The sequence below is a fragment of the Amblyomma americanum genome, chromosome 4 (assembly GCF_052857255.1).
Source record: "Amblyomma americanum isolate KBUSLIRL-KWMA chromosome 4, ASM5285725v1, whole genome shotgun sequence".
NCBI classification, from domain to species: domain Eukaryota; kingdom Metazoa; phylum Arthropoda; class Arachnida; order Ixodida; family Ixodidae; genus Amblyomma; species Amblyomma americanum.
Window position 1 is genome coordinate 40,008,823 of NC_135500.1, and position 9,654 is coordinate 40,018,476.

The 9,654-nt window shown below is 46.0% G+C and overlaps 1 protein-coding gene across 1 annotated transcript; it reads right to left on the reverse strand.

The window, feature by feature from the left end:
* Positions 1-680: 680 nt before the first annotated feature.
* LOC144129467 (uncharacterized) lies at positions 681-1,310 on the reverse strand. Its single transcript, XM_077663644.1, has one exon. The coding sequence runs from the start codon at positions 1,308-1,310 to the stop codon at positions 681-683; it is 630 nt and encodes a 209-aa protein (XP_077519770.1).
* Between the last annotated feature and the right edge of the window lie 8,344 nt (positions 1,311-9,654).

Consider the following 9,654-nt stretch of genomic DNA (forward strand, 5'->3'; position numbering starts at 1 on the left):
GGTCGGCGAGGGGATTGGATTCTGAATTCATTAGCCGGATGTCATTTTTGTGTTTCCTTATTCTTTGGTGGAGGTTATATGTTTCGCCGATGAATGAAACCGGGCGCTTTGCGCATGGGATTCTGTAAACGACACCTGGTTGTTTTTCTATGGGGACGCGGTCTTTCGGTCGTGGTAAGAAGCGGCTTATTTTCGAAACAGGTTTGTGAGCCACGTGGATTCCATGTTTTCCGAGAACGCGTGCGAGTGCCTCGCTGGTTCCTCTCACCTATGGAAGCACAACGCTCGCGCGTTTCGTTGTTTCATTGTTGGCTGGTGCCCCTGCCCTCCGAGCTTGATGGCGACCATTGCGCTGAATAAAACCACGTGTGTAGCCATTCCTCTGTAGGTGAGGGAAAAGGTGGCTTCTGTTTTTTTCTCCGCTTCGGAAGAGCAGATTGACTTTGCTCTTCTCAGGTGAGAGGAGACGACGGATCCCTTGTGGCTAGTAGGATGGTTGGAATTAAAATTTAGGTAGAGGCCGGTTTGAGTTGGGTTCCTATAGACACCGACCTTTAGATCTGCTCCTTTTCTTCACATTGAGACACCAGGAATGGCAATGTGTTGTTCACTTCCCGTTCCATTGTGGACTGAATAGAAGGTTCGACGCAGTTGAGGTGTACCAGGAACTTTTCGACCTGCTATGTCTTCAGAATGCAGAAACAGTCGTCAGTGTAACGAATGAAAACTTTTGGTTTTTCTTGGAGCGACATCAGTGCGTCCTCTTCGATGGCCTCCATCGTCAGGTTGGCAGCAGTCACTGAGATCGCGGCACTGCTGGTCTGCTTATAAAATTCTCCCCTGAAAGAAAAAGCTGTGCTGCTTAGGCAAAACTCCAAAAGCCGGCAGAGTTCCTCTGGGTTCAGGCTCGTCCTGGTACTTAGGTCAGCGTCCACTTCGAGGGCTTGCTTCGCTGCAGGAGCGGCAAAGGGCACAAGAACGCTGGTAAAGAGCGAGACCACATTGAATGAAACCACGCACTCGTCCGCTTCCAGTTGTACGTGGGAAAGACGTTCGACGAAATGGCTGGAGTTGCGCACGTGGGTTGATGGGTTGCCTGTCAGGGGCGATAGGAATCGGTGGAGGTAGGCCGAGAGTGCCCTAAGCGGTGAGGTGGTGAAATCGACGATAGGGCGCAGCGGAACGCCAGGTTTATGAATTTTTGGCAGTCCGTAAAAGGCCGGTGCTGAGCCGTTCCAGCAGATCAAGCGAAAGTATAGGTGTTTTGATTGCTGGTGGTGCTTGAAGGTTGACGCTAAAAGTTTGTTCATTCTAGTCTGAAGTTGCGAGGTTAGATCCTTTCTTAAGTTTCGTAAGCTGGGCCGTCGAGGAGTGTTTCGACTTTTTTTCGTAATCCTGTCGGTCGAGCACCACCGTCGCAATTCCTTTGTCTGCCGGGAGAATGACGATGTTTTGGTCGCTGCGAAGGTCTCGGAGAGCTGACATTTCTCCTTTCGAGAGGTTAGATCTGCTGAGCGTGGCCCGGAGCCTTGGACAGAACCCCGATAGCTTTTAGCCGGACTTTCTCGTGGGCGTAAGATTGAACATGCTTGATACAAGCAAGTATCAAGCATAATGAATCATCCGCCCGCGAGGAACGTCAACTGTCTAGAAATTGGGTAAGGGGGCTATTGCTTTGTGTTACCTTGCCTTTAACAAATTTTAAGGAGGATAAATAAGTCCTGTTTTCTTTTTTGTTTCACGATTCGGTTGCTCATAGGCCTTCGAGCACCGGTTTGTTACGGAAATGGTTATTAGAAGAACGGAAAGTTGTGGATGTTGGTCTATGTTATCCATTGTAAACAGCGCGAAAAAAACAAACGCAGTACAAGCACGATCAAGCAGTGCTCGCCTTGTGTTGAAGGTTCTGTTTTCATCCTTTTCGCGCTGTTTACAATATATAAGAGAAATCGCTCACTTCATCCAAACCAGATGGGATCACTATCCCAGCAGCCTTAGTCGTCTGTGCGTTTGCGTACGTTGAATGATGGAACATATAATATAACAAAATGCTTCTGTTTATTGTGCGCAAACGTACATTCGCTATTCTAGAATTCTCTGTTAGCATTTGAAGGGTCCTGGATCATGATCGTGTGCAATGTGTGACAGCGTGACCCTGCTCATATTTAAACACTGGCTCATAATTTACATATGGTCAGCGGCCAGCGACGCGCTATATGATCGACGCGTTTGAGATGCCGGAGGAGGTCTTTCGGCCTCCTTTACAGTTCCATAGCCGCTGTGCTGGGCCTATGCACTGAATTCGCGAACCAACTGGCAAGTCAGGTCAGTTTTCAGGCGTCAATGGCCATGCGTACGTTTCACTGGGGCGCGTATACATGAAGAGAAACACAACAAGACGGTTCTTTTGGGTCACCCTTTTTTGTATTTGCTGCAGACAAACTAAAAGCCCAAAGGCGGCACCTCGCGGTTCAGTCAGTGCCGGCATAAAGTGAATAAAAAAACGTAAATTGCACAAGAAACCTTATCAATGCGAGCAGCAACTCTCGTTTAGCGATATTGCAGACGGCGAATCGTCAAGCCGCATTGATGGTTGAACACGGCAGCGAGCGCGCAATGTTCATCGAGCGAGTGCTCGCCGTGAATTTTCCTCCACGCTCTTTTTTTCCCCTCGTAGGAAATGTCCCCCTCGAAAAACACTTTGTTCTGCGAACAAGCTAGCCTCTTTTTCTTTACCATCGGCGACCGAAGACTGCAAGCATAGAGTTTCCCACTATTAAACTCTATGCTTGCAGCTCCCGCTATCTGACGGAGCAAAGCCAGGAGTATATGCCTACTTTTCTTTGTTGCTCACAGGGCAACAAGAACGGGACACGAGATGAAAGACTGACACATACAGCGCTTGTTTGTGTCAGTCTTTTATCTTGTGTCCCGTTCTTGTTGCGCTGTGAGCAAAAATGAACACTTACCAACTCGCCCAAATTTGTCTTGATGTAGTCGCCTCCATTATTTTCTTTTTTAAAGGTGCACTAAGGAGGAATCTGAACTCGTCTCCTTACCGCGGAAACTTCATCTGTACGTTCCGGGCCTTCTTGAAAACTTCGAACTATTGCCCTGTGTGGCCGGTTGCCCCAATTAAATGGGATTATATGTCGCGGCCCCCGCCTTCATTTGAACTTATCGCGGTAGGTAGGCAGAGTCAACCAACGCGTTGAGTGCCTTTCAGCCAGTCCAACGACGGCATCGCTTTCGCTTTTATTTTGTTTTTTTTTACGTTTCTGTGAATAAACAGTTTCAGTCACAGACAGTATAGATGCAAATCGGGCCCACGGAACTAAAAATATATGTGGACTCTAATCTACGTATCACTCCGGCGATGGCAGGGCACCAAGCCGGGACGGCACTGGCTCACGCGTTTGTTGACTCCTCCTACCTACCGCGCTGAGTTAGAAAAAAAAAAATAGGCAGGAGTTCGGACCTTTATTCCGAGTTGATTAGTTCAGTCAGCCTCGTAGGACAATAGTCGAAAGTTTGTAATTCCCGGAGCGTGTATATCGTGTCTCCGCGGGAATAAGACGAGTTCAGATTCCTCTTTAGTACTCCTGCTGCCTTTACGTTCCACAAAAGAGTATCTAAAACAACTTTTTATTTATCGAAATGGATTTGCGACTACGCGTGGCAACTACTGAGCGCCTCTTCTTTTCACTGTTATAGCCATCAAGACAACGACCACACGATTGTCAGTAAAAAGTGACGTCATCCTTATCGTCATGAACAAAGCCGCCATTAGCTATATAAGGACTGCACCGCCTCTGCTTCCCTGGGACTTTCGACCACGCGTAGCAACAACTGAGCGCCTCTTATTTTCACGGTTATATGTATGACGTCTTAATCACTGTCGTTCATACTGTAGTCGATTTTATGTGGTCGTGATCCTCATTGTGGTTCACCTTGCTGTACCTGAGTAATGCTCTGGGTATTGATGTAAGCACATACGGGGCCCGTATCCGGTCCTTTCTTCCGTTTGGACTAAGTCTGAGCCGGCAACCTCGGCGCTTCAGTGCAGGATGTAACTTCTTAAGCTGTTTTTATCCCAAACCTGCAACAATGTGGCATTAATGTGCACTGCTGCTCTTTTGCTCTGTGCTGATGATGTCGAGGCTAACCCTGGATCGAACTTGGATTATGTTCTGACATTGCTGAACCAATTCCAAAATGAAAATGAAGGGTACCTTAGCAGCACTAAAACAGCACTAGAAGAAGTGTAAAGACAATCGAAGACTTCAAAGACAGCATTGGTGTCAGCGAAAGCAGTGTGAGTAGCGTACCAAAAATTACCAACGATATTTGCACTGCCAGTGGTACTGTTAAAGATAATAAATACTCTTTATCGCGAACGCATAGTACACTGACTAATGTCGTTGATGATTTGAGTAATCGAATGAGACGGAACAACGTGCTCGTTACAGGTGTTCCGGAGCTTGACAAGGACGACTACACGCAAACAGAGCGAGCTGTTCGTGAGTTCCTCTCACCTCACCTTGAAGTCGAGATAGGCGAGATAGAACGCGCACACCGTATAGGACAATGATGGGCTGACAGTCACCGGCCAATCGTCATCAAAATTTTTAATTTTAAGGCAAAAAATGAGGCCGTCCGCAACGCCCATAAGTTGAAAGATGTGCCGCCCAAGGAATGACTTGATGAAGACTATTCCCCGGAAGTTCAATTAGAGCGTAAAAAGCTGCGGGACTTCGCCAAAATCAACAAAACTGAAAATGAACGCTATGCTGTCCATTTTAATAAGCTTAAATTTCGTGACAATTTCTTCTGTTACGACGCTGCAACTGACGAAGTTATAGATATTTCTACGCTGGTTTCTACGCATGGCGAAAGCCCGTAGGCGTGACAAACAGGTCGAAATGAATACAAACAAAAAACCGCGTGCAATGTATCCATCCTCCTCGCCAATTTCCGTAGCTGACTTCCTAAACCTTATGTGATGAAAGCAATGATGCAACACATGTGAAGCTGATATTGTTCTTGGCACTGAACGTTGGCTGACCGGAGACGTACCAAGTACTGAACTATTGTTCCCAAGCCATTTATCAATATTTCACGAAGATAGACGGACTTCCAGAGGAGGAGACGTCATGATCTTGGTAAGAAGCGACTGTCAGCCGTCTCCGCTTCCTCTTGACACGCCTTTTGAATTATTGTTTGTGACGTTACGGTTTAGGGTTATCACTTACGTAATCGGTGTTTGTTATCGGTCACCTGACTGAGGGTCATGTTTTGTTGATTCTTTCAACTGGGCCATTGGGTGGATATTTAGCAAATTCACTAATTTCGTGCTTATTTTAGGAGCACATTTTAACTACCCTGCTTTTGACTGGTGTGCATCATTCGGAGATTCAGAGGGAAGCCTGTTTCACTGTTACAACTTTCGCAGTACTCTTGACTTGTTCTGCCCAACTGAGCTGGTGCACGAGCTAACACGTGAGAAACATATCTTGGATCTGACCTTCACTAATCGACCTTATAATACAGAAGTGCACGAGTTAGAATGTGTAAGTGATCATACCTTTGTACGCTGTTTACACCCGATACAGGCTCACACTAAAACAGCCACAAAAAATACATATCTTGAACTACGACAGAGCGGACCAAGACTAAATCAGCCGAATGCTCGTTGACTTCGAAACCGCATTCAATCATAACTTTGAGGAACGCAGCGCAAATAAAACTGGATAGTGTTTCGCGACAGGATGAACGAAATTGAACAGCTTTGTGTACCAAAACTTCAGATCAACATAAGAGTCGATGATCCCATATTCACGAGGGAAATCAAGACGCATCTGAACAGAAAGAAAAGGGCATACAGGAAGGCTACTCAGGCTAACGCACCCCGTGATTGTCAAAGGTATATGGAACTATCATCTGTTGCGGAAAAAGGTATAACAGAGGCAAAGGATTGAATTTTTAATGCTACGTTTTCGAACCTGTAAAAACAAACGCCCAAAATTCTGGCGTGTTGTCAATCCTAAAGATTCATGCGAGTTAATAACACTAAAGGACGTAAATGGAATTTTGGCCCCCTAGAAGCAAGTGCGGAACATCTAAACAGTCATTTCAGTAAAGTAATTACACACGAGGCACCTATTTCCGAGCACGTTCAGCTTACCGTTCCATTCATTGCTTATCATTCCAATCTTATCACTATAACAACAGAGAGGTTCTTCGTGCGATTGATAGGCTTTCATCAAATTCTGGCCCCGGTCCTGATTGCATAAGTACAAAACTTCTAAAGCGAACTTCTCACGTGTCAGCACTTTTGTTCCATCAGTCTCTGAACAGTAGCTGTGTACCAGACGATTGGGGAACTGATCTCATTATACCAATAATTAAGTCTTGGGATATTACAAATCCCAACAACTACCGACCAATTTCTCTTACGTCAGTGTGCTGCAAGATACTGGAACACATACTATTTACCCACATTAAGAAACACCTTAATGCAAATCACCTTCAACATGAAAATAATCATGGTTTTTGGTACCGGCATTCATGTCAAATCCAATTATTTGAATTAGTAACGGACTTCCATTTTGCAATTCAAAGCGCCTTGTACACTGACGCAGTTTTTATAGACTTCTCTAAAGGCTTAGATCGTGTAGCCCACAAGCGCCTCATCAAAAGGTGTATAACTTGCAACTTGATCGTGATACTACAAAACGGATTGAAGAATTTTTAGCTTACAGGCAATAATCCCTATCTGCTAATAGCTTCATTTTGGTTTGAATAACGCGCTACACACTAACAAAACGACACCGGAACGAAGGGCACAAGACAAGTGCGCACTAACTAAAATTTATTCTGGTTCGAGGGTACATAAATACATTCCACGAACATGCTGAAACAATCAATTCATTGCCAACGGCTGTGTCGCACGCTCCTTCGTTTTTTGATTAGATGCACCTCCTCTCTTGATAACAACACCGAGGGTGTGCTTACGCACTCTTCTCCGGCCTCCAATATCTGAAAGGCTTCTTTTATTTCCCTTTCTTTGTTTTTCTTTGCCCGACCTAAAATTGCTGTCTGATCAAAGTACGGTGAATATTTGTGATTTTCGCAATGGGGGGCGAGATTTTGCGGGATTCGTTATTTTTCCTAAATTATTACTGTGCTCTTTCAACCTGGTGTTTAGACATCTGCCTGATTGACCTATGTAGCTCATGCCACATGACAGGGGAATTTTGTACACTATACCGGTGGCACATTCTACGAATTTTTCTTGGTGTGCGATACCACAAGTGTTAGCCAATTTTTCCTTCGACTTATTCATTTCGGGACAAAGGCTCACTAATTTTCTGGGCGTGGTAAACACCACGGGATCACCATATTTGTCTGCTGCTTTCTTTAAGCTGTGCGAAACACTATGTACATAAGGGATGACAACAACACCAGCACCTGCTCTGCATGATTTTTCTGCGGTATTTTTCTCTACAGTAGCTTTTGTAGATTCTTTTCATCCACTGACGTAATTAGTGCGTCAGGGTACCCACTCATCCTTCGCCTACTAATTTGCCTCTTGGTGCTACACTCTACCTGATGGGAACACGATTTCTTAAGACACTGCGCCAAACTGTTACTTTCTACACTTCTTTTCACCAATTTAGAGTGCGCGGAATGATAACTTAAGAAGCTTTTTCCGGTTGTTGTCAGGTACCTGTTATCCGTGAGTGCGAAGTTCGGACGTTCCGTTTCCTTGGACCTGCTCAGCAGAGTAGCCGTGAACTACTGCGAAAAGGTACGTATTTGTGTTGCTACTGCATCTCCTTGGCTATCTACATGTGGAAACAATTACAGTTCCCTGTGTGGTAATCTTCATAACTATAAAATTGATTGAGTAGGAGCCTAAGTATTGGGCAAAACGCGACAGTTCGTCGCTCGGAACAAGCAATTGCAGTCTCTGCTCGCGCAAGGTGCATTCTTTGGCTCGGATGTTTTTGCCTCGCTTTCTAGAATGCCCGGACGTACAAACGAAAGACGACGAGGGCTGCATGAAGCGAGGCCAATATCACTGGCGCTAGCGCAGACTAGAGGTCTCTTTCACGCGTTTGCGCTGCCGGGTTCCCCTTCTGAATTTCTACCTTCACAGATCTGGCCTGGAGGTTTAACCATTCTGCCCTTTTTGTGCCGCACCTGAGACAATTGATCGCTTCCTGCTGTTCTGCCGCCACTTCTCTCATTTGAGGAAGCGTCTTTTGCAAATTCCATTTCATCAACAGGGTTTGCCTTTTACCTCTGTGGTTGTTCTTTCCATTGGCGCTTCTTTGCTTGGATGAAACGAGACAGGCGTGTGCGCTCTGCTGTGCGAAATTTCCTTCAAGAAACGGAGCGATTCCCATTCTAAATTCTTTTTCCCGCTCTCAATCAGTACGACATTGAAACATGGCAGGCATTGTACACTATTCAGCACATTAACCCTTTGTCCCGTCGTCGATCTCCAAGTTAACACTACCCCTGTCCTTGCGTCTTCCAATCTATCAGCCTACATGCTATTACCACTCCTTTTCCCGTCAGAACATTCCTGTATCCAGCAATTAACCGCCTGTGTCTTGGCCACTCCCCCACAGTGGGTATGTGCCAGGATTGTATGAGGCCTACCTACCTACCAATATGAAGAACGCTCTAGAAAGCGCGTGCCAGCGAAAACATTCTTTTCACGCTGCACCGAAAGCCTTCTCTGTGACTAAGGATGCCCTTCAACGGCGAGCAGAACGACTGGAGACACGTGGTTCATACGTCATTTGCAAGCAGAAGCTTGGATCAATCACACAAGGTAAAGCCACTTGACGTAAGGATTTTGAAAGCCTTCAAGGCTGCCTACAATAACGCATGCCGGGAGTGGCTGCTGAGAAACATTGGGAGTCGTATCACGATGGAAATGTAGGTGAGCTGGTAAGCAAAGCCTTTGAACGATCAGGAAGAATCTGTAACATAACCAATGGATTGCGGAAGTGTGGCGTATGGCCAATTTTCTCGTGTGCCACTGGATGATCCTGTGTTCGATCAAGCGCCATTGGAAAGCACAGCGGGACATCAGACTTACGGTCAACGCCAAGAACCCCGCCTACTTCTACCGAAGACAATGAAGAGCCCGCTCCTAGTGACACGACCTTTCAAGTTCTTGCTCCCGTGCTTGCTATAGAAAAAGCAAAGAGGTAAGTCGGACGCAAGCACCGTTTTGATCTCATCGCCTTACAAGGCGAAGCTAGGTGCAGCAAAACCTCCCAAGGAGTCAGGTATGGCCTCAAGAAAACGAAGCGGGAAATCGAACGAAAGGGCTGTTGGTGGCAGTTTTCAGTCGCTGGATATCGCACTGAAAGAAAAACGATCTGCGAAGCGATTAACAAGCTACAAGTGTGACTGGGAGTGTCCCATGTGCAAAGAATTATGGAGCAACACAGCACCTCGTTCTGTGTGAATTCAATACATGATGTGTCACGAGTGGGCTCACGATGAGTGCGCCGGGCCCCATGGATTGTACTTCAAGTGGTCCGAGTGCAACAACTGATTTTGTTTGGTTTTGACAAAATGTCTCGTTTTGCCACACCCTATGTCTCGTTTTGCCCCGTATGTCGGGGCAAA